Source organism: Rattus rattus, chromosome 2 (genome assembly GCF_011064425.1).
Source record: "Rattus rattus isolate New Zealand chromosome 2, Rrattus_CSIRO_v1, whole genome shotgun sequence".
NCBI lineage: Eukaryota > Metazoa > Chordata > Mammalia > Rodentia > Muridae > Rattus > Rattus rattus.
Genome location: NC_046155.1, coordinates 210,872,487 through 210,898,416, shown reverse-complemented (window position 1 = coordinate 210,898,416; position 25,930 = coordinate 210,872,487). Strand labels below are relative to the sequence as shown.

Below are 25,930 nucleotides of genomic sequence, written 5' to 3'. Positions count from 1 at the left end.
GCGCAAGGCCCTAGGTTCAGTCCCCAGCTCCGGAAAATAGAAAAAAAAAAAAAAACAAAAAAAAAACAACAACAACAAAAAAAAAAAACAAAGCAAATGATTAGCTTCTTATAAGTTTGATTAATACACTATTCTTGCTATCTACATATCATGGTTATTGCACATTATTACTTCTAAGGCTGTAAAGAACAGCTGTCCACAATGTCTGAGAAATGGACTTTACTCTGTGGACAATGCTCTTAGACTAAGGCTTTTTCCTCTTCGGTTGACCAATCACTACAGAGCTCTGCTTTTCTCCGGGATTTAAAAGTCAGCCACAGCTGGGGCAGTCAGGACAGTTCCTTTTTCCTCCCTAGAGGAAAGAAAGAGCCTTATTTTCTGGCTAAACAGGTTTACACAGCTACAGGAACAATGGATTCCAGGCTAGCTTTAGCCACGGAGGAGCCCATTAAGAAAGACAGCCTGAAGAGATACAAGATCCTTTGTGCGGTAAGTGCAACTGTTAACTTTAAGTCTTACAAGCTTGGAGCAGAAATGGAACGCCTGCCCGCCTCCCCACTTAGGTTTGTTTGTTTTGCTACTTAGGTTGGAGTGCTAAGTAATTGTGTCCAGCCTTATATTTGACTGAAATCTGAGACCACAGGGGACTGATTTCGATTTCCATCTGTTTATAGTTAGAGCTCAGGGCACTTTTGAGTGGTACGAATCCTGTAAGAGCAAGAATTTAGCAACTGAAATCCCTTAACACATCCGTCTTAAGGAACTGTTGATTTGATTTTTTTAATTAACATTTCATTCTATTTATTTTCTGTGTGGAGATTACTTCTTTCCCTTCCTTCCTCACTTCCATCTTTTTATGTGATTTATCTTCCCTCAACAAAAATATAATGTTAAAAAGCACCTTGCTTTTATGAGTCTGTTTTTATCCTTCATCATCAAACTTTGGAGAAGTGGGGGACTCTGTCCAGCACCCCAGTTTTCGTGGCCCGTCTAAATGGGCGTGCTCTGGTTTTCCCCTCCCGTAATGAAGTGCCCCTTTAGCAACTGATCTATCTCTTCCCTCTGTGTTTCCAATTTGAATGTCCCTAACAATACGTGGATGTTGAGAGTTTTATCTTGCTTCCTTGACAACTTGAAACGCTCGTTTCTAAGAATTACTTGCTTTTTGGCTGACTTATCATATTTTCATTGAATGTTACTCAAGACGTTGCCCCACATCTATCTTATCCAGTCATCTTTTCTTTACGAAATCCGTGAGTTCTCATGAGATGTTAAATTAAACCTTCCCGGACCCAAGCCACCATTTCCGACTTCTCACCGGGTCTTCCTTAACTTCGGATGTCTCATGCCTGACTACTCACCCAGCATCTCAAGCCAAAACCAAAAGCAGTCCTTTCACATCTGTCTTGCAGCGGCTTTCCTCAGGCTCCTCTCGGCTAGCATATGTTATAGCTCTCCTTCCCGGTTTCCCTAGCGACGAAGGTCAAGCACTGCAGGAGCCAAGACCCATGACTTACAACAAGCCCTCCGGGAGATCCTCGGAGTTTATCTTTTCAGAACTTACAGGGCCCCCCTTGCAGTTTTCCTGCCTTTGGCTTTATCTCAGTTTGTCACTCAAAGAATCAAACCCCTTGGGAGCTCTCTCTGGGTCCTTAATGTATTTTTAGATTTTTCTTTTCTTTTTCTTGCTGAGGAACCTGTGGGCTGGCACACAAGCTTAGGTTTCTTTCCACAGGACACTTCCTACTATTTTGTTTCTTTGTTTTGTTTTTGAGACCCTGGACCCCGCCTGGGGCTTGCTGATTAGCATAATCATGCTGGCCCTGGAGCCATGGATGCCAGAGCCTTCTCCCAGAGTGCATACCACTGGGCCACACCCTGATAATTTGGGTTCTGGGAATTGAACTCAGGACCTTGTGTTTATAACAAATACTGAACTGAAGGAGCTATCTCTCTGGCCTGAGGATATATATATATATATATATATATATATATATATATATATATTTTTTTTTTTTTTTTTAAATCGTATCTCAAAAAATACTCTAATGGTTCTCTCTCTCTCTCTCTCTCCCTTCCTTTCTTTTTTTAAATAAGTTTCAGTTAAAACTTTAAGGTTTCAGTGGGTATCATGGTACATTCCTAAAATTATAATACTTAGGAGGTAGATGCAGTAGGGTCGGTGGTCCAACGTCACCCTCAGCTACATGCTGAGTTGAAGGCTGGCTGGGCTGATCTCCAAAACCAAACCACAAAACAAAACTGAAAAATAACACACTTAAAGGTTTCTATACACCCCCTCCTGTGCTTTATTTAGTCAAGCTGAAGCCAGATGTTGGGCTCTCAGTATGTTTCAGAGTCTAGAACATCTTTCCTATTTTGTGTTCAGCATAAGGTAAGAAGCTTTAAAGAAAGAGCATTGAAGAGAGAGAGAGAGAGAGAGGAGAGGGAGGGAGGGAGGGGAGAGAGAGAGAGAGAGAGAGAGAGAGAGAGAGGGGGACAGGAAATAAAAATACAAAACCATGAAAAATATAAATCTTAACATTACAAAGTTTTAAAGCAGAGTAAGGGCACATACTGTCCTATAGGAAATTTAAATGGAAAAACACAAAAGGAAAGACGTGGGTCAGAATGTTAACACTCTGTAAATGGTAACACATCAGGTTTACTGTAAGGAATTGACCAGCTCTGGCTTTAGTGCTTTCTGGTAATTTTGGTAGGATATCTGTGGTTCTTGGACACTGCCACCAGGCTTAACTACCAACGTTCTTTTCGTTCCTGTTTTGTTTTGAGACAGGGTTTCCCAGGGTAGCCCTGAGTGCCATGGAGCATACTGGCCTTGTAGACCAGGCTGGGCTTGAAATCGGAGATCAGCCTGCCTCTGCCTCCTGAGTGCTGGGATTAAAGATGTGGGCCACCTACTGTCCTTAAGCAGTTTACACTCCCTGCCTCTCACCGAGCAAATGCACACTCAAAGATCTCTTCCTGCTGTTGTTACTTGGATGCAGTTTGAGACCTCATGGGGAAAGAATTGTTCTAATATTGGATTTATGTGTTTTCTTGGGCACTGCATTTCCTTTTATGGTAAAAGTTCATGCATTTTTTTTCTCAGTTGATTTTCAAAATGCAAACTCCTCAAAGTCAATAGTTTGTGCAATTCTTTATTACGTAAGCGATTTTGGTACTGCATTTGTTCTTTTGCAAGGTTTGTTCTTTGCTTTTAAATTCTAGTCAAATTTATTTTTGAAAGTAATTTGAACTCATGTCTATTGTTAGCATTGTTTAAAAATTTTAAAATTACAGTTACTGGAGGTGAGTCTGAAAACAGAACACTTTGGTGGGAGGGGTTTGCTTTCTATTTCCACTCTGCAGGGCCCAGGGATCAAACTCAGGTCACTGGGCTTGGCAGCAAGCCCCTTTACGCACTGAACCCTCTCACTGGCCCCTGTTATGTTCTGTATGGCATTGTGCAGCTTCACTAGCCCGTTCTTATCACTTGAACCCAAGGGAGAATCTAGTCACATCACCTTGTAATCTGACTGAAGCTCAGAGTCGACAATGCTGCACAGCTTTGCCAACAGAAGCAATCCCAGTGAACTCAACACTCTCTGGTCAAGAAGCTTCCAGACCATGTGAAGTCGTCGTGTTCATGAACAAAGGAAACTCTTTCAGTTAACGACTCGCACAGTGTACATCGATGAGTGTTGATTATTTTCCTTGTCCTCTGGCTAATTAGCAATGAGGCACTTAAGGATTTCACAGCTCTGCTGGGTGCCAGAGTAAATTCATACAAATATTCTCCGAGGGACAGTCTAGTAAGAAAAAAAAAGGATATAGCTCTGGTGGTGTCGATGCCAGCTTTCACTCAATCCGAGTTAAACTTAATGTATTTGAAATATGAAAGTGTTTGAATCTGGACATCATAAACGCTGCGCACAACATTTTCTCATGGGGTTAGGATGTATCTCAGTTATTAGAATACTTGTCTGGCATGCATGAAGTCCTGGATTTGATCTCCAGTCTTGGAGGAGGGATGGATGAGAGTTTAAGATTGTCCTTGGAGAGATAGTAAGTTTGAGGCTAGCCTAGGCTACACGGGGACTTGTTTTAAAAGCAGATATGAAAAAAAAAAAAACAAAAAACAAAAAAAAACAAATGATTGCTTTCCAAATCTCTTTCTATCGGGCATTCAATGAAATCGCAAGCTTTTGTTTTTGTTGCATCCAATACAGTTGGTTGTTAGCATGCTGCCTCTACTGAGTATTGATGGCAGTCTAGAGGAAAGGTACGTACCTGTCATTTGTTTATATATTTAAAACCACAGAGATGACTTCTCCTTTCTATAACAGGTTCTTCTTGCTTTGCTGGTGATTGTGTCGCTTGGATTGGGCCTGGGACTGGGACTCAGGAAACCTGAAGAGCATATAGGTATACGCAGTCTCTTCTTCCTTCTGGCTTTACCTCCTTGGAACCTGTCTGCTCTCTAGCCCCGAAGCCCTCCCCTACCTCCCTCACAATCAACATCACTCATTGGTGTTCATGGACTTTCCTCTTTTACCCTGACACAATAAATGAAAGAAAAACACCAAGTCCAGAGGAGTCTGGGAACTAATCGAAGACATTCTGTCCCAGCTCCTCCAGCAACCAGACATGCCTGACGACTCTGTCCAGCCTCTTGACGTCTGCTGTGTCCAGCCCCTTACCTCTGCTTTTCTGGCCTCTTGACCCTCAAAGTCTTTGTTGCTATGGCAACCTCCTCTGGGCCTGGATAGCACATTGATACTGTCAAACTGTCACATCTTTCACATCCTGCTATGTGGTTAATCAATGCCAAATTCTTTTTTCTTATAAGAAGCAACAAAAAAAAAATAGGAGGTATATATTCTTAAGTATAAAATCATATTCCCTTTGTTTTATCGTACTGGTATGGATAGCAAGTTTAATATACGCATTTTGTATAATTTTTAAAAATTTTTTTAAAGATTTATTTATTATATAAGTACACTTGTAGCTGTCTTCAGACACACCAGAAGAGGGCATCAGATTTCATTACAGATGGTTGTAGGCCACCATGTGGTTGCTGGGATTTGAACTTAGGACCTCTGGAAGAGCAGTCAGTGCTCTTAACCGCTGAGCCATCTCTCCAGCCCTAAAATTTTTATTTTATTTAGTATCATACATATGTGCATGATGTATGTGTGTGTGTGTGTGTGTGTGTGTGTGTGTGTGTGTGTGTGTGTCTGCAACATGCATGTAGAAATCAGAAGACAAGAATCTGGGGAGTTGGTTTTCTCATTCAGCATGGGTTCTTGGGACCCAACTCAGGTTGCCTGGGTCACATGAGAAACACCTTGACTTTCTGAGCCAGTTCACTTCTGTATTTCTTAGTAGATTGTGCTGGTGTTTTGACTTGGGTGAACTATGAAGTCTCTTTTTAAATCACTTGATATCCCTCTCAATGTGATTAACACACTTCCCTGAGAAAGGATTTAGCATCTCTGTTCCAGAGAGGCTTCTGGGGAGGTTAGCTACAATTTCCCAGTCACGTGTCCATTTGAGAACTGACACACAGTTCTTCTATGCAACACAGGAAAATAGAGATTAAAAACCAAAAGGTAACATTAGCCAGAAAATTCCTGTCATCTTGCGGTCACTGGACTTCTGTGTCTCTGAGGGGCGTGGCCATTCCTGGTTGGAGTGAACGTTGCCAAGCTCTTTCAGTAGCTTTATAACGTGGTTGATACACACAAATGGGCATTAGTTCTTGGCTATTTTATCCTCCAAATTGCGTATGTTGACTTCAAAAAGAAAACATAGACTAATCTCTGGACAAAATCCCCTATTGTCTCAGCATTTTGCTCTCTTTACTTCCTCATACCTCCTGCCAGGTTCCCAGAGTGCTGCTCCTTTATTCTCTTCCCTTCATCTCAGTTCTCAACTCTCCTAACAGCATCTCCTGCCTCCTCTTTTCAGTCAGGGCCCTTTGGCCTCGTTCATTTTCAATATCCCGTGGCTCTTAGCACGGTCAGCCCGTTTCCGTTAGGGCAAAGTCCTGAACAACTTTAACATTCTCTGCTTCATGTAATCCTTGCTCATTTGCAATGTAAATGGCGATTTTTTTTAAAAAAAATGTTTATGTATTCTTTAAAACTCATTGTCGCATGTGCATTTTACTGTTTTGAAAGTACTCACTGAAAACTGAACGCCGGCTTGTGTTTTCTAGCTAGGGCGTGGTGGTGAAGGAGACAAAGGTCCTTTCAAGAGTGTCCTTGTCTAGGTTGAGGATGTAGTCCCATTGGTACAGTTGGGCTAGTATTTGCCTAGCATGCATGAACAGCCCTGGGGTTGGTACTCAGGACCCTAGGCACTAGAGCATACCTGTAGTCCCAGCACCGAGAAGGCAGCAGGCAGGGAATCAGAAGTTGAAGGCCATTTTCAGTCATGTAGTGTTGGGGAGGAGTGAGAGGGTCCAAGAGGAAAAAAAAAATAATGAGGGAAACCAAAAAGAAGAAAATGTTATGTCAGGTGGGTATGTGAGATTGGATGTGGGTGCGAAGTGACTGACATTTGAGTTATGAGCTCATGGAAGTGAAGAAGTGGGGGTTCTCTCTGAGGAAGACTATTTCAGGTAACTAGAAACAGCGAGTGCAAAGGTCTAAACCAGGAGAATGAATGTCTACTGTGCTCCACTGAGGAGACAACAGGAAGGTCGCGATCTAGACTTAACAGGGGAAGGCAGTCACAGGATGGGATCAGCAGTCACAGGTTGGGATCAGCCAGAGAGAAGTGAATCCCCAGGGGTTGGTATCAAAGCTTGGATTTGGACTGGAGAGTTTGAGCGGAAGAATGAAATGATCTGGTTTGTGTTCAAAGGCAGTATGAGCTAAGGCTGCTGTGTTCCAACCATGGAAGTATGAGAACAGAAGCAGAGAGGGCAGTTGGGGCCTGGGACAGTCGCACACACAGTCATGGTCTCGAAGCAGGTGGCAATAAGTCTTTGGATCCTGGAACCATGGGTAGAGCTCATATATAAAATGAAAACTAGATACTTCAAGGATGGTTCCATGGTTTTGCTTTGGGTTTTTTCTTTTTTTGCATGAACATTTGGAAATACAAATCCTATTTGAGCTGGCCATGGGGTAGAGCTGGGGTTGTGGGTAGTATTAGTTCAGATAAAAAGATTTGGCTGCTCAATTTTAAACCATCTGTTGTAGTAATACTTTAAAAATAATCTCAATGCTCCATTTCATATATTTTGGGGTCAAGTAGAGTAGGCTGAATCCGAGAGGTCTACCACCCCAAGAAACATTAATTTTTATGATTTTTACCCCTGTCTTCATCTGTACTTCCTACTCCCCTTGCTTTTTTAAACTTTTTATTTTTTGGTACATTTTAAAGCAAGTAGTCTCCCTATCTTTGACTACCAAGATGTTTGTATCTTGTTTGGCCTCCATATTTATTGATTTCTGTATATGAGGCAAGAGTATCTACCGATTCAGTTTCTTCCCTTGCAACTGACTGGTTGTCTTAATATACTGAAACTCACTATTGTTTTATTAACATAATTTTGCTTAAGGAATCTTTTATTAATGTGGAGTCTCTATGGCCACATCTTGGCTTTTCCTACCTCTTTACTCCGATACCCATCACAATGTTCGAAATATAACAAAACTAAAGTAACACCTCTGTGTGCTCGAGCTGTAGCTGGTGGATGGCTTGTCTAGCACGGTTCAGGCCATAGGTTTTAATCCTCAGTACCCCATGACCTGGGTGTGGTGGCATACACCTCTTATCCCAGTAGTCAGGAGGCTGAGTCAAGAGGACCAGGGGTTCAAAGTTACCCTTGGTTGTTCAGAGTTTGACATCAGTCAGGGCCACATGAGGCCCTGTCTCAAACACAGGGTTTTAAGTGACAGTTCATAAATTAAAAACTTTGTAGTGGTTTCCAAGGAATGGACTTAACGTTGGCGAAACAGAATTCACCCAAACATACTACCATGTACTCTTGGCCTTCAACTGGGAATTTTAAAAAGCAGAAAACAAGTATCATAAGGAATTGTAGATAATATTTATTTGTTTAGTCCTCGTTCAATTCACAGCCAAGATAAATTATATTTAGCTTGACACACACTTAGTTCAGGACACATCAAGGAAGAGGAGCAGGAGAGTCAGGGAAGACTGGGCTGAACCTGTCTTCTGGACATGACAGGACCCACAGCAGCTGTGGTTGCCTGCATTAAGACCTGAGCAAGATCATACCTGGTAACATGCTAGCATGGGCTGTAAAAGGGGTGGGGGTTGGGGGAAGGGGGCATGATTCCCCACTTCCACTTGAGAGGTTATTCACAATTAGTGGTTGATTAGAAGGGAGAATCAGTTTTCTTTAAGATTTTGACCCTGGTAGAATGACCATGATCCGACGGATAGTGCCATACCCATGCGTACATGGGTAACATACATTGGATCCAGAGGACTATAAAAATATAAAAAGAGAACGGGAAGGTGAGGGTGGGAGATGGATCTGAAAGTAGTCATGGAGAAGACATGAGGTTATTATGATGAAAATACATTGTGTGCACGTGTGAAATTCTCAAATAAATAATAAAATACTATCTTAAACATAACTATAGCATTCTTTTTTGTTTGACCATCAATATGCTGGTGATTTCAGAACGAGTATCTGTAGTTTCTCTCTCTTTCCTGAGCTTCAATATGCAGTAGGTATCTATCTACTCAGCTATGAGGAAGCACTGAGCTTATTATTGTTTGACATCTCTGCCCTCCTTGTTAGGAGCCATCCTCACCTTATTCCTCCTTTTCTATTCTGAAATGCACTTTACTTTATCTACATTGTATTTGTGTCATCTTTTGTTGGTTTGGGTTAAAATTCCCGACTGGTTTGGCAAGTTTCCATCCACTACCCCTGCCACTTATTTTCTGGAGTGAGTTTCTAAAATGCAAATCTACATTGCTAGTGTGTGTGTGTGTGTGTGTGTGTGTGTGTGTGTGTGTGTGTGTGTGTGTGTGTACTATGACTAGTATAATGACTTGCCCTTAACATAGTTGAGCCGCAAGTGTCTTAGCAGGGCAGGAGAGCACCTGTCCTCACACCCTTTGAAAGCTACCTTTCCAAACTACACATTGCTCATTTGGAAAAAGCCCAACTGTATGTATGTGTGTATATATATATATATATATATATATATATATACAGTTTGTATACATCCATTTCTCTTACTGGGCATGGCATCATCACACTGGACCATAAACATCATCAATCTAGTCCTAGCCTATGTTAACTACTGCTGTGTTCTCACCCCCTAGAGCTGAAACCCTGGCCAGCTTCTAAGTGCGGCTGTCCTTTGTCTTTCGTTCGACAGGCAGCTGCAGGAAAAAATGCTTTGATTCATCACACAGAGGACTGGAGGGTTGCCGCTGTGACTCCGGATGCACAGACCGGGGAGACTGCTGCTGGGACTTTGAAGATACCTGTGTGAAATCAAGTAAGGGTTCTGACAGCCTTTCACTAGCACATTAGTTATGCCGACGGCATTCCGAGGGCACAGCCTTCTGCCTTTTGTAAGTTTCCAAGGTTACCGTAACGAAGTACTGTATAGTCTAGGTAGCTTTCAAAATCAAACAGCAAGCAGCAAATGACAAGCTGAAGCCCTTTCTTTCAGTTGGGGAGGCTAGAAATCCAACATCTAGATGTTGGCAGCATTGGCTGGGGGTGAAGAATTTCAACCTCTTTTCTAGGGTCTGGTTTGTCACGGGCAAGCTTTGACATTCGTTGACTGGGGGTATTGCAGCCTTGCCTACCCTGTCACATGATCTACATTCCTTACACATAGCCTTCCTCTGCCTTACTGTCACATGAGCTATATCTCTTCACATAGCCTTCCTCAACCTTCCCTCTCACATGATCGTGGAAATTAAGCCTTCATTATCTCTCAAGGCTGCACAGTTCTGCACATAGCATCTGCTCTGGATATCTACACAGGTTATTTATTATCATTTCCCCCACTTTGTTTGACCGCAATGGAGGGATAGCTGTATAGGAAGTGAAATGATGGATGGATAACAGCCTGGTTCCGAGGGATTCTCAGATGCTCCTGTTACTTCTATGACCCCCATCCCTCCTTTATTGGCTACCCTTAGACAAGGCTGGGAGAGGAAGTTCTTGATCATACTCCAATCGTGTCAGTGCTCGTGATGCTTTGACATGTGGAGTTTCCACACTCGAGAAGGAGTAGGACCGGAATCCAGAACCTCTGCAAACAGAGTACAAGTTCAACTTAAGGAGCCTCACTACTCTCCACTACCCATGCAAGGAGAGTGGAGTCGCAGCTTTTTGTTGTTGTTGTTGTTTTCGATGTCTTTCTATTCATTAAATCTGATAAACCAAGAGTCTGCCTGGGTGGTAATAACGCAGGGGGAGCATGTGGCGTTGGTGGTCTTTGTGTCGCGCGCCTAGGTGCTCAGAACTGCACTGCGTGCCTTTTCAGCTCAAATATGGAGGTGCAATTCGTTCCGCTGTGGGGAGAGCAGACTAGAGACAGCCCTCTGTTCCTGTGCGGATGACTGTCTGCAGAGGAAGGACTGCTGCACTGACTACAAGGCCGTGTGCCAAGGTAAGCGGAGGCCGCTGGTGCGTTTGCCTCTGGGGGTTCGCTGGGACTGGGGGTTTCGTAGAGCTATCCCAAACCACGAAGATTTTGAGGGAGAGAGAGAGAGAGAGAGAGAGAGAGAGAGAGAGAGAGAGAGAGAGAGAGAGAGAGAGAACATTTAGTGGTTACTCCGTGTACAGGAAAAGATGGAATGTCTCTAGTGTGCGGTGAAATGGGGTTTAGAAGGGAAGTCCATTCCATAAAGAGACAAAAGAGCTTTGTACCCCTGTCACCATGTAGACAGCAAGGGGCTTCCAGTCCAGGGACAATGTCCGTGACTTGTGCTTTGAGACCCTAGTTGGCAGTTCTCAAAGTTAAAGCATGTGGAGAAGGTTTTGTAACAGAAGCAGGGAATGATCTGTGTCCCGAGTACTCTACAGAACCCTTAGGGACTTAACCGCAGATAGGAGGTCCTAATGCAAGCCTACACCAGATGCTTCATAAAGCTTTGGTATCGTTGGGAGTTTGTTGATGCTTCAGCCTATGTGATGACTTATGAAAAATGCACATTGAGCACTGAGATTCTATATACTCTAGATCCTGTCCCTGTAATACCGCGCTGTAATGAATCGATGTTTTAAACACGCTCGAGAAATTAAACTGGATTCTAAGTTTTGAAATAAGAAACAGAAGTTAGCAAATAAATGTTGCTAGAGCTGGGCTCTCTTAATCTAGAAATGGTAGCAATGAGACCTGTCTTCCATAGCCTCAAGGATTTGAATGCTTGGTCCCCTAGTTGGAGGTACTGTTTGGGGAGGTTCTGGAGGCACGGCCTTGCTGGAGGAGGAGTGTTGCTGTGGGTGGCCTTTCAGAGCTAAAATCCCTTTACTATTTCCAGTTTGCTCTGTCTGCTCTGTATGTTTGGTTAAGCGTGTGAGCTTTCAGCTTTCTGCTCTGGCCGACCTGCCACTTGGGTCTAAGCTTCCCGGCCACAACAAACTCATATCCTTCTGGAATGTTAGGCCCAAATAAATTCTGTCTTCTATAAGCTATCTTCGTTGCAATGTTCTATAACTCTGACAAATTGCAAGAAAGAAAAGCTTGGCTACCAGAGAAGTTCCTTTCTAGATCTTTTGTGCAAACAAGGGATTTCGAGTGGCAGAGTATCCTGGTCCCCTCTGGCCCATGTCTGAGCTCAGCTGTAGGAGGCTTATGGGTCAGCAATAATTATATGACAGGTTAGGTTCCAAGAGGCATCTTCTGCTTCTTCTCCATGGGTAGGATATATTTGTAACTCTTACATGTTTAACATGAGGGCTGGGGGAAGGCCTTGGGGCCTTAACTCAGTCCTTATTTATGACTTTTCTATGAGAGCAAAAAGTGGATTGGCTATCTATCTCCCAGCTTCTGATCATTTTAACCTTGGTTTGTGTGACTCTTATCTGTCTCAGAAACATTAGTCGCTATAGTCTAGGAATGTATTGATAAATATGAGTCAAATATATTTCGTATTTTTCTATGAAAAAATACTTTAAAATAATCAGAGCCAGGCTTCCTGAAAAGTGGCCTGAGACGCTAACAGTTTCCAAATACTTAACAGTAACTACTGAGTCATTAATTCTTTTTTCCTGAGTATTTAGAAAGCCAAGTAAGGCTTGTAGTTGGCCTAGCTTTCCAATTCCACTGAACGTAATTTTTCTCGTCCTCATATTTATTCTCCTTTCTTTTGCCCCAATTTTGTAACTTCAATATTTTATCTGAAGGCTTGTACTGAGGTCATGTAAGTTTTTAACTGAGTTCATGACTTGGCTCTACCATGAGAAGCGGTTGTTACAAACAGAGCTGAAGTTTAGCTTTGTACACATTCATTAGTCTGGTGGGCTAATCAATTGTCTATTTCCAAATTAAATGCAATGCTTTCTCACTCCAAAGAGACAGTTTTTTTGTTGTTGTTGTTGTTCTTGTTGTTTTTCTTTTTAGATTTAAAGAAATAGTTTCAGAGAATAGTTCGGAGGGAATTTGAATGATTTGGGAGTAAGAACTTGTTTGTGGTTTTTGTGACAAATTTAGAAAGCTCAAAAAAAACTCCGATTAATTTCTACCGAGCAGAGGCAGAGAGAGCCATCTTGTGCTTTCCTCGTGCCTGCCCACCACCTGTGTAAAACACATCATTTCAGGGCCAAGCCCATCTCCTACTGAGGAAGTATATAAACGTAGCATGACTTGCAGATAAGCGTAGAGTGAACGAGGCAAAGGTAAGCTGACTCAGTACGATAAGCAACCAGATTGCAAACCTGCTTGGAAGAGAAGAGTGGATATAGGGTGGAAAGACTATTGAGATAAAACTGCTGAATTGGTAGCCTCCGGCGGGGTTGAAGTTACTTGTCCTCCCACAGAGCATTCTGCTGTTTGCTATTAGGTCAGAATTCAACCCTTTTATCTCTAGTTGTTCTCTACTAGTGAACTGTTGTGAAAGATAGACTCCTGTTTATCTAGGTAATTGAGTGATGCATCGTCTGGCCTCTTAGAAGATTCACAGCGGGACATTGCCAGGGAGTCTAGGACCGTGATCTGCGTGTCTCCAAATCCTGTATTTTCTTTTCTTTTTAAAATAGCTTTGTGTGTCCAAGTGTTTGCCTGCCTGTACCTCTGTGTCTTCTCCATGGGTCAAGAGGGTGACAGATCTGAGTCTGGAGTTAAAGATGGTGTTGAATCTGCATGTGGGTGCTAGGGATTGAAGCCTGATCCTCTAGAAGATCAGCCAGTGCTCTTAACTGCTGGACCATCTCTACAACATTGTATTTTCTCTATTATTTTTTTAAATAAAAATATACATGTTATTTCTTGCCGTCTTCCTCCTTTCTGTCTCTATCTCTGTTTAGCTGTCTCTGTCTTTGTCTGTCTCTGTCTCTGGCTGTCTCTCCTCCCTCTCTAAAGTTTAGATTAGTTCAAGGATGGCATTAGCATCATGGCATTGGAACATTTTCAGTATGTGTCTAAAAAACCAAAGATTTACTAACATTATAATACTACCTATTAATATAATTACTTCAAGTCCTGAAATATCTTTCTTTCATAATAGTTTTTAAAGGATTGGAGCAAGATCCAAATAAGTACTTGTTATTGCAACTGACACATGTATTTCAAGTCTTATTAAAAGCTATGATCTCCCTTTTTGTTCCTCTGACATTTTATATTCTAGAGAAATGGAGTCATTTGTTCTAGAGAGTTTCCTAGTCCAGGTTTTGCTGATGGAATCCTTTGTTTCTTAAGTAGTTTACTATTTCAAACATTTCCAGAAATATAGAAGTTAGAGCCAGAGCATTGTTGAAACTCTGCTATTGATTGATTGATGATTGATTGATTGATCTGCATCATGATACACACCACATCTGCTTGTGTCTTCTATGGGAGGTGTCATTAGGAGTTGCCCAAGGTCACATGTGTCTTTTGTCATTTCTTCTTTGTCAGCTAGCTGGAATGTTTTATAAAGGGAAACATACAGCCAACTTCCGTGGTTAAGATTTTTCAGTGTTTTCCATTTGATGCCAACCATTCCAGTTAGCCATTTATTGCCTTCATGATTCTCTTCCTTTTATAGGTTTTATTAAATCTATTGTTACTACAGCCCTTGTGAAAATACCCTTGAGATGAGGACGTGAGAAAAACAAACCCATTAAGGAAGAAATGGTCTTTTTGCTTGAGGACTCTGCTTTGTTTCCCCTTCCTGGCACTCAGCCGTGTAAATCGCTGATCTCAAGTCTTTAGAGCCCTTGTCACTCCATGAGACAGAGCAGAGCATGCTAGGTCCTGGAAGAAGTTAGTCATGAGTCATCAGAGAGGCAGTGGTCCAGCAGCTGGAAGACACGCCTCGATAAACCCCTGCTTCTCTCTGTATGTGGCATAGCTGTCATATGATCTGCTTTGCAGGAGAAATCCCATGGGTGACAGAAGCCTGTGCCTCATCCCAGGAGCCCCAGTGTCCAGAAGGGTAAGTCTAAATGACACGGGACGTCATCTTCCTTTAATAGCAGGCACATGATGCTGTAAGGAGGAAGGGAGGGGAATTTCTACATTATCCTCTCAATATAACTGTTGACAGAAGTTTGGACTCTGTGGCTTCACAGTCAGCAGTCATTTATTTGCTTTGTCGATGACAAAGACATTACTTTTGTGTATTATGTGATTATATCTATTAATAGTGTCAGGAGTTGGCTCTCCTGTGGGAAGGGTCTCAAGTGATGCCGGTCATTGTTTAGCCGTTCCCTCGATCTCTGCTCCATCTTTATCCTTGCACATCTTGTGGTCAGGGCACATTTTGGGTCGAGGGTTTCCTGGGTAGGTTGGTGTCCCCACCCCTCCACTGGAAGTACTGCCTGGCTACAGGAGGTGACCGCGTTAGGCTCCATATTCCCAGTGTCAGCCAGAGTCACCTCTATAAACTCCCAGAGCCCTCCCCATCCCTGGTCTCTGGCTTATCCAAGAGCCCCGAACTGATTTTCATTCTCTCTCACAACCAGCTCTCTCCCCACCCCTCCCAACACTTGCTCTTTATCCTGTTCCCCTCTCCACCCCATCTTCCTCCCAGACGACTATTTTATTTCCTCTTCCTTTTCAAACCTCTTCCCTTGGGACCTCCTCGTTACTTAGCCTCTTTGGGTCTGTGTATTGTAGCATGGTTATCCTGTACTTCATGGTTAATGTCCACTTACAGGTGAGTACATACCACGATGCCTTTCTGGGTCTGGGTTACCTCACTCTGGACATATTTGTTGACATATACCAACTCCCCAGGGCATTTCTCAGTCCATTTACATCCTTGTAGTTAACACATCTTCCAGTTCCAGAGGGGAGGCAAAGGGATTCAGGGAAAGAAAGGCTCACAGTGGCAGGCCCTTTGCCAGGCAACAACCACCTCTCACCAGTCTCTCCTCATCTATGTGTGACCATTGTTCTCTTTATGCTAAAGACCTGTCTCTTGTCCCCTCCCCATCAGGGTGAACTTCCTTTCCTGCTTTTGCTCACTGCCCTCCTTGGGCCCAGCAGTTAGAGGATGGCAGGGGTAGGAGTGGCAAAAGCAGAAAACCTGACTTTATAAAGAATCGGCATCTTAAAAAAGCATCATTTCATCAAGAAAACTGTCTACAGAGCCCAGCACGGTGGGAGGCCAGGATAAAGAGTCCCAGCTACTTGGGAGACTGAGGCAGGAGGATCACTTGAACCAAGGAGTTGGAAGACAGTTGAGGCAGCAAAGAGAGATGATGCCTTTCTTTAAAAAAAAAAGTGTATTATATTAAATTATAGCTCTTGAGACAGAGATCTTGGAAATAAAAGGTCTAAGTTGATAGCTATTAGACCAGAAAAACCAGATCCTAGAATAAGAACCCAGAACTTTTGGGCAGCAAAATTAGGAAGAGGTTTGAAAAACTTCACCGTCTCAGAAAATAGTATTTCTAAGTATACATACATTTAATTATATGTATATTTAATTTGTATATGATTGACACAGATATGGAGGAGGCAGGGATAGGATCAGAGTTAAGTTTATAAAATGTTCATTAAGTATATACATTTACGTATTGCAGTTGGAGTACGTTCTGTTGGAGGCACAAAGGTCCCCTGTCCACAGATCCCTAGAGAAACCAGGAATGTTAAACACAGAGGAGCCTCTCTTCTACAGAGGAGATCAAACACCTGGTTTCCTTCCCAGAAGGCTGGAAATGGATTTTGTTAATGACCTGGTGACCTTTTTTGCCATTATGGAGGCAGACCTCATCCACCTTTTACTACCTCACCCAAATCCATCCGAACGTTTATCCCACACTCTCCCTCCCTAGGTCCCAGTTAATAGAATCCATCCTTAGGGGTGATGTCACATGTACTTTATAGCCTTCTGACCTCTATGCTCCCACCTCAGTCCGAGACCATAGATTCTTTAGAACCCACCCTTACAGATATATGTACTTTGTAAAGGAGTTTCCAAATAGTCAGACATTAAACTTTATTATGCACCTGGAATGAGAATGATCGTTGCCTGGAAATGTTCCCCCCACCCCAAAATTGTACCCTGTTTTAAATATGCTGACAATGAACCATCTGGCATCAGATTTCCCAAGTCCGATGCAGGTTGACAAAGTCAGTCTGAGCCGAGCTTTCATTCTCACTTCTTCAGGGTTTGCTGCCCTGCAGGGTCCCCTCAGCTTTCGTCTCTTTACCCCCTCTTGTCCCTTTCACTGCTGTTAACTCCCCCTGTTCTTTATGACTCGCTTCCCCCACCCATGTCCATGTCTTTCTCATATATGCACCTGACCCAGCGAATGTCATTAGGACTGTTTATACAAGTCCTAATTGGGATTGTTTTACAAAAGCATGAGCCCTCACCCATGGCTCTGTCCCTGTGGAAAATGCCTCTCCTTCCCCACCAAACATTATCTGAATGTATCCTCAGGGGAGGAAGGAGGCCCAGGAGTTGCTCACTTTCCAGGCCAGGGTGTTGATCTGCCTGGTCTTATGGAGATTTTGTGGAGGTAATCATGGCTGCTCTGAAATTGTGTGTCTGACACACACACACACACACACACACACACACACACACACACACACACACACACACACATACACACACACACACACACACATGCACACACACACACACATACACACACCACACACACACACAACACACACACACACAGCACACACACACACACACACACACACACACACACACACACACACACACACACACATACACACACACCACACACACACACACACACATGCTCACCACACACACACCACACACACCACACACACCCCACACACACACACATACCACACACACATACACCACACACACACCACACACACACCACATGCACACATGCACAGCACACACACACTCACACATGCACACGCATGCACATGCATGCACGCTTGCACATGCACACACCTACCTTCAGCTATCTTTTATATCCTATCTGTTCCTTTTTCCTCGATATCCCCTGAGCCTTGATTCGGTGACATAGACATTTCATTTGTGACTAAGCATTTAAAAATTTTTTCTCAGCTTTGACCAGTGAGTTTCTGAATTAAATGCTGACTACTGCAAAAAGATAGTCCTCGGACCAAAACTGATAAGAGCACTGATCTATAAACAACATAAACGTAGTTACGTACGTAGATAGACACATGGTGTCATTCTACCAAACCACCTTCCCCTACATTCAGAAGGATAAAGAAGCCTTTTGTTTGGGCCTGTTACACTCATGAACCTCACCATGTCTTCATCCTCCTCGTTTAGGAAGACGCTCACTGAGGGATAAAGTGTTTGGCTCTATATCATGCGATTTGGCTCATGCCAACTCTTAGATTTACCAGCTCTCTTCAGCAGCAGCCTCTGGAAGAACAGCAAGGATGTACAACGAAGTTTGAATGCTTGCTTTGCCCGTGGGGCTCTGCGCTAGTAGGCACCTCTCTGAGCTTCATCTGTGAAGTCAGATAACAACAGCATGGGCCTGGAGAGATGGCTCTGACCAAAAATGCTTGCTGTCCTTTTAGACACCCAACTTTGGTGCCCAGCATCCACATCTGTCCAGCCCAAAGACTGCCTGTAATTCTAGCTCTAGGTGACCCAGTGTGTCTTCCACATACACCAGCAACGTATGAGGCACACGCGTACACATAAATAAGCGTAAAGAATTGATGTTGAAAAGAATAACAATTCCAATTTCAGAAGGCCTCATGTAAGAAGTGAAGGATTTAAAGAAAGGGGGCGATGTTTGCTACTGTAGCAAAGTATAACGAGAGGTAGGGTGGGAGTGTAGCTCAGCTGTAGCATTAGTAGTACTAATACCGTTAAATTACCATTTACACGATTTATTATGTACCAGTATGCAATTTACGCAGTGTAGTCTTATATATTACTCCTTGTAAAAATCTCTCTGAGGTAAGCGGTCTTCACACCCCCGGTCCTCCAGTTTTGAGACCAGGTCTCATGTAGTAGCCCCAGCTGGCCTTGAGATCACTATGTAGCTAAAAATGGCTTTGAACTTTAGATCTTTCTACCTTCACCTCCACTGAAACTGTGGGACATTTATAAGACACTTTTTCACCCCAATAAGATGCCTCTTGCCTCTTCCCAGCCTCTACTCTGTAAAGACAATGAGCTGATTTATTTCCCCATTAGTCCTGATTTAGACTTGACCATCACAGGAACCGTGCTATATTGAGCAAATCAGCTCAGTCGATCAACAGGTTCTCCAGGGAGGGAGTGAGGATTAAAAAGAAAAAAGGCAATTAGCCAACACTGTAGCATGACCCCAGCCAGTTCTGAGGCTGAAGCGGGTTTATTTGTTTTCCCCAGTCTGCTTTTATACCATTCTAATTACACGCAAATGATAAGGTCAGTTCTAGGTTAAGGAACTAGCAAGGCAATAAGCAAAGTCTGGTGATCACTGTTTCTAGGACTTATCAGGATGACCAAGATAAACCTACTTCCCGAGCCTACTTCCCTGTCCTAGCTCAAAGTCACATTCTTGTCTGAAGCCTGCTTCTTTCTTCTAGCCTAAAATCAGATTCCTCTCTGAGCCTACTTTCCTGTCCCGGCCCAATGTCAAATTCTTGCCTGAAGTCTACTTCCTTGTCTTGGCCCAATATTCCTGCCAAGTTTCTAGAAGTGGTTCCCAAAGCTCTCCACACTGTATTCTCCCACCCTCGTCTCTCTCCTGTCCTAACAGTGTTAGGACACTGTTTTTGAGACTCAGACGTGTCTGTAGGCATCGGTTCTCTCTGGGCATGTGTGCAGGGTATTGCCCTGTCTGGACATTAGCCCCGTTCTCTTATGTAATTTCTCTTGGCCCTTTAGCAGTCATACCTACTAGAAAGCCTGCTCTCAAGGCTTATAGAGACTCTGGAGTCCTTCTGTATGCCTGACTCTGTATTGAGGTCCAGCCCTGAACCTGTGCAGGTCACCTCTCATTTCCTAGGATGCCTTTAGACTCAGCATCTGGCTCAAAATCTTACTTGGAAATCTGTTGTTAATTACTCTGCAATAAATGAGTATTCTAGGCAGCCAAACAAACTGTTGTTCTCTATTCCCTTCATGACTTTTTTTCTACAATATGAAAGTAACGGCCATATTGATAACTTTTCTGGCTTTACCCAGCCATGTTGAAGAAGTAGAAGCATTTTTTTTTTTATTTTACATGGCACCAACAGATTTTTGACTTCAGTCATATTTGGGCAATAGAATTTTAAGGGTTTACGCTAACCAACTTTTAAAAGTATGCTTTTGTTAAAAGAAATGGAATATATAAGTGCTTGCACACAGAGGTGAAAATTGCTTTGTTATACCCGTTTTTAAAGTGATCATGAAAAACATATTTACTGTATTCACAGTTGCTATTCATGACAAACCCACATCCAAAAACACCCGAATGCCTGTCAACCAGGAGAAGGAATACATTGTGCATTCATTCATGCAGGATAAACTAAACAAACATTTCAAGTCACAAGGCAGATAACTCTCAAATACAATAAATGCCAAGCAAAAGGCAGTAGACTCCATACAATGTATCCTCTGTGGTTTAATTTATATGTGAATTCAATTGTTCTTAAGAGTTGAGATACTGGGGTTGGGGATTTAGCTCAGAGGTAGAGCACTTGCCTAGCAAGCGCAAGGCCCTGGGTTCGGTCCCCAGCTCTGAAAAAAAAGAAAAAAAAAAGAGTTGAGATACTGTTTCTTCTAATTCTGCTGGAGATGGGGCTTGCTGAGGTCAGTAATGAGAAGGAATCGGGGCAGCTTCTGAGGTATTACTCACATACTTCTTCCTAGTGGCTAACATGGCAGAGATGGGCTAATAAAAATTTATGAAGGTATGCACCTGTCACACATGAACATGTATACCATATAAACGAAAGACAAAAAAAGTAAAGATAAAATAACAAATTTTAAAAATGCAACCTGGGGCTGGAGAGATGGTTCAGGAGTTAAGAGCACTGACTGCTCTTCCAGAGGTCCTGAGTTCAATTCCTAGCAACCACCTCGTGGCTCACAACCATCTGTAATGGGATCAGATGCCCTCTTCTGGTGTGTCTGAAGACAGCCACAGTGTACTCATACATAAAATAAATAAATCTTATAAAAAATACAGCCTATGGTTGTGTGAAGTCTGAATTGAACCTCTTCCAGGACCTCTTGAATGAGACTCACAGAGACAGTGATCGATGCAATAGCAAGAGGAGTTTAATTCCAACATGTTGGGGTCGTCCCACTTCAAGGGGAGATGGCCCCAAGCAGACTCTGACAGGGAGTTATATACCTTGCAAACAATTGGGGCAGAATTCAAACAATTGATCACTAGGCAGGGTATAATTGATGGGGCAAAGTAACCTTCAAGCTGACTTGTGATCAGTGGACCATTCTGGACTCTCCAGGGGGCACAGTTGGGAGTCAAGGGGAGGTCAGTTGGGAGTCACAGGTATCTTTGTTTGACAGTTTGGCTTGCAGTTGCTCGGGGAACTAACTACTCTCTGGAAGGGAGGGGTCTTTGTGTTTGGAGGTTAGCAGTGGAACTCTCCTAACTCAGGCTCTTTTGGTTGTTAACTCCAAAATTGCTGTTCATTTTATGTTAAAGGCTGGTTTAGAAGAGCTCTAAGGTTTGTGAATACCTGTTAATATCCTAGGAGACGAGTACAAAGTAAAAAAATAAAGCTTTAGAATAAGAAACACCACAAACTATGTCATCACCAGAAACTAAATCATGGGAATATTCAAAAGATGGCTCGATCTAGAACCATTTTCTTATTTTTAAACATTTTTTTTCCCTCCTGGTGAAATTGTACCAAGATCACCGATAAGGTTTCTGTTTCCGATTTCAGGTTTGACCAGCCGCCGGTTATCTTGTTCTCCATGGACGGCTTTAGAGCTGAGTACTTACAAACATGGAGCACCCTGCTGCCAAACATCAACAAACTGAGTAAGTGGGGCCAGCCAACTGCGTGTGAACGAAAAGGAGCCCACGGCTCCCATTTCCCAAGGAGGACTTTCCCCCTGACAGCACTGCTGACTTCTCTTAGCCCCCAAGTCCTCTCAAGATCTCCATGACTTAGCCCCGTGGTCTATTATATTTTCGCTAGGGAAAGATTTTTCGACTTGATAGTTCTTGGCTTTTTCTTAAGTAGTGTGTTCATCGCTTTGTTTATTTAAAGGGGTTCTGTCTTTGAGTGTAACTTCTGAACTGTGGGGTTCCACTACGTATACGTATACGTCCCACTCAAAGGCGGTGTTTGCCAAAACTGGATTCTGAGTCTCAACAAGGTTGCTGGGTATATCTGCCATCTACTGATACTCTACTAGAGGCTCTGACCGTCAGGGTCCATCTCTACTTCTGGTGTCAGATGGTGTAGAAACTGACTCTGGCCACTCACTGCTGAGACCTCGGTTTGTAAGATGGTCATTTCCAAGTGGATAGGGCCCCTGTGGGATCATTGCACGACTTTTCGTGATGATACATACAGATTCTCATCATCACCTTTATTACAGCGCCGTGCTTCTGGGTTAGGGCACTTGGACCTTCCTGGAGGGAACTCAACGCAATGATAACGATAAAAGCAGAATGCCCGAGCTCACAGGCTGAGAGCGAACAGAGGCTCCTAGCTTTGGCTGCTCTGAAATTTCTGTCTTTCATTTCCTCTCTCCCCAGACTCTTGTATCTCCAAAATTCTCAAATACAATCACAGTTTTATGGGTTTCGCGTTTATGATTTTTCTCCAAATTATTGGTAAATGGCCCTTTAAGCTTGAGTAAGCAGATTGACTATTCTGAGTCTTGGTTTTTTTCACTGGTAAAATGAAAAGACAAGATCCGATGATTTCTTCAGTTGACCCCATGCCAAGATGATGTAAAAAGGCAGCCTGCTTCTCTCTGCAACACTGGCCGGGCAACTCCTGCTTTCCCTCATTTAGACAGATCTTTGACAAAAGAGACCGAGGACTTTCCAAGTGCAGAACTTGTTGCTCTGCCCGGCAGCACCTTGGGTCTGGAGAGTGAACCGACATCTCTCAGTTTTTACCTCATTATCTACATTTATTTGGTAGCACGGATAGGAATTCCTGTGTTCAAAAGGAAGGTTAATAGAAGGCTGGACTGAATCTGTTTTCAAGGGAAGTTATTGATTTCCTCATCCTATTCGAGAACTGGAAATGTCATTTACAAATATTTCAACCATAGCTTTCTGGTTTCTGCTTGAAACACGTCTTTAGCCATTTGGATGCCATCTTTATAGCCACAGCATTAAAACCTCACTACTTAAGTCTGTCATCTCAAACGTCCTCCTTGTCAGCTTCCAGGGAACTCCCTGCCCCACAGCTTGTGTTTTGAACACTCGGTTCTCAGCTGATGGCTTTATTGCAGGATGTTTGGAAACGTTTGCAAAAACATTGGAACCTAACCTGGAAAAAGTAAGCAGGCAGGTCCTTGGAGTGTTGTCCCTGGCTTCTTCTTGCTACTCTCTTGCCACTTTATGTCTGACAGGAGAAGGAGAATTCATCTGTTATACATTCTTGTGTGTTCTGCTCAACCTCACAGAACTTAGTAGCTGAGGACTGAACAACACCAAACTGTCTAAAAAAAAAAACAAAAAAAACAAAAAAACAAAAAAACCACAAGCCAAGCTAAATCCTGTTCTTCTTGGCTCTATCCAGGTTCTGGTCCCACTGACAGAAAGCTAAGTAATCTGTGGATTAGGAACAGATATTGTGAAATAGCATCCGCCTTACAGTAGCCTTCAGGTGGAATGGGCATCGCTGTTGAGGAAGTCTGACTCCCGTCCTTAGCGTCCCATCAAGCTGCCCAGGGAGAGCTACCACAGTTGTGGAAACTGAGTATGATCTTAAACCACACGGCGGTGAGCTGTATCGTTAACTACTCAGTGGATGCAGACGTGACTGCCACGCGCACACTGTAACAGGCTCCCGGCATTATTTCACGTTGTCTGTAAACACGTAGACTACCTGGAGACAAGACTTGGAGCCCTTCCGGTGAGATGGAATGGCAGAGCCACCTCCCTGGAAAGTTAGGAGGAACACCGAGGCTAACATAAGTGTCAAGCAGACAGTAAAATCTCAACGAATTCTCTTTGTAGGATGGTTTTGGAGATGTAAGCTGTCAAGGTTGGCAGTTACAGACAGTAAGCCTCTTCAGTTCTCTGTAGCAGGCCATTTTCTCTCTGCCTTCTACTCGATCTACCCTCACAAGCGTTTGAGGCGGTATTGTCTGTGAGCACAGTGTTTACAGCGGACCTCTAAATACTCCCACTTTTCAGGACAAATTTTGTATATGCCGGTTTCCAATTCAATAGCTTTTTCAATCTCGTCTTTGCTCTTAACTATAAACCAAGCTTCATAGTTAACATATACTTGGGTTGTTTTTTTTAAATATATTGAGCCACTCTCCATCTTTTTATTAGACGTATGCATGTCATGTAATCAGTGATGTGGAAAGATTCTTTATTGTCATTTTCATGCATTTCTTTCATGCATTCTTGACGTTAGTCCTGATTTTCCTCTTTTGTGCTTAATTTTCAAAGCACACTTTGAGTTCTTTGATTTTGTTTTGCATAATTTATGTAGATATTTTCCTTGTATTTCCCATGGCACTTATATACATATTTTTATCTTATGATTATAACAGTCTATATTTTAAAATAACAAATTTAATTGTGTACAGAACTTGATATTTTTCTCCCAACATAGTCACAATTTCTACCTATGTATATGACATCTATCACCATATTTAGTTATATTTTTATTTTAGTTATCGTTTTCTTTTCTATGTTTTATGTTGGAACTAAATGCAATTTACTACCATTTGCAGAGAGTTTTAAGATAGTCTGTGTCTGTCTGTATGCTTACCTTTGCCCGTGAGCTTCTTGACTTTCTCATGTGATTCATCTGTGCATCCTTTTCAAGACAAGCCTGGTGCCAATGAACTCAGGTTCCCATGGAAACCTCTTTCCCCTTCTCTACCTGTCTGTCTCTCCTTTCTATCTTTCTGTTCCTCTTTTCTTTATCTTCCCACAGAGGAATGTTTCTGGATACAGCGTTGTTGTTTGGGAGGTCTTTCAGTACCTTGAATTCGTTATTCTACTCACTTCTGACATTTTAGGGGGATTTCCCTATGGTCCTACAGGGGTTTCCCTTCTGAGGCATTCATTATTTATCTCTTGATCATTTTATTGCGTGGGCAATTGTATGGTTTGCTTGCTTGCTTAGTTTCATGTCTTTTGGGTGTCTATAGATGTTCTGGAATTGGATGGATATCCCCTTTCCCGGATCTGGATGTTTTAGCTTATATTTCTTAGAATAAACTTTTAAGCTCCTTCTCTCTCTCCTACTCTTCTGGAAATCCCATGATGTGTACATTGGTCCACTTGATGTGCCGTAAAACTCTTCACCTTTATTTACTCTTTGTCATTATTTCTAAAGTTTGTTCTTCTGTATGAATAACTTCCAGTGAAGTCCTTGACTTTTCTGACCTCTTCCTCTTGACCTGGTTTGAATTTGCAGAGCTCTGGTTGAAATCTTCAGTGAAGTTACTGTAGTCTTTGGTTCCGTGAATTCTTTTTGGCAAATGTGAAACTGTCCATTAGTTTATGCAGTTGTGACTTTGTACATGTATCAGTGATGGGCCCCTTTGCAATAGCTATTTTTAGCTCTCTGTTAGATAAGTCATACTTTGCTGCCTAGTTAAGACAGGCTTCTGAAAAATTGTCGTGGAACTTTGTTTTGAACTTGTTTTCTTATTGTATTCATTGTTTCTTTACTAATTATAGATTGTATTCATGTGTATTATTAGACATGACAGTTACTTCTCTTAGTCATGGTCTATTGGCCTTGTATAAGGGAAAGTTACCAATTAGCCTGAATATATCGTTAAAGACCTCTCAAAATCTCATGGTAGGGTCAACTTTTTTCTTTGTTCTTGGGGGATGTGCAGGTATGAAATATATGTCAGATCTCACCCAAACAAGCCAGACTGAAACAGTTTCCTCATTAGAAAGTTCTCTAACTCTTTCTGACCCTAGAGAAATACGTTGGGATCCTGGACTCTTTGCTTGTTTTCCTGGTGATGATGGAGAGGCAGCATGCTAATTAGTATACTAGATACATCTTTTAGCTTTTGTCTCACTGGCTTCCAGGTCACTGGACTGGTTCCTGTTAGTGTTACAAGGCAGGTTTGATGATGGATCTCAGTTGTCAAGGTGGTGAGATTTAGAACCATTTGGGAGATGGGCCTTTGGGGATTCTCTTGGTCAGGTGGG

At 42.6% G+C, this 25,930-nt stretch overlaps 1 protein-coding gene across 1 annotated transcript in view; it reads left to right on the top strand.

Moving 5' to 3' along the window:
* Positions 1-348: 348 nt before the first annotated feature.
* Positions 349-25,930, top strand: part of Enpp3 (ectonucleotide pyrophosphatase/phosphodiesterase 3) — a 70,109-nt gene continuing 44,527 nt past the window's right edge. Inside the window, exons 1-6 of the mRNA XM_032896385.1 lie at positions 349-489; positions 4,350-4,428; positions 9,381-9,503; positions 10,506-10,631; positions 14,538-14,598; positions 21,489-21,586. Of these exons, the coding sequence (XP_032752276.1) occupies positions 412-489; positions 4,350-4,428; positions 9,381-9,503; positions 10,506-10,631; positions 14,538-14,598; positions 21,489-21,586 (565 nt within the window). The 5' untranslated portion in view covers positions 349-411. The remainder of the gene's footprint in view (positions 490-4,349; positions 4,429-9,380; positions 9,504-10,505; positions 10,632-14,537; positions 14,599-21,488; positions 21,587-25,930) is intronic.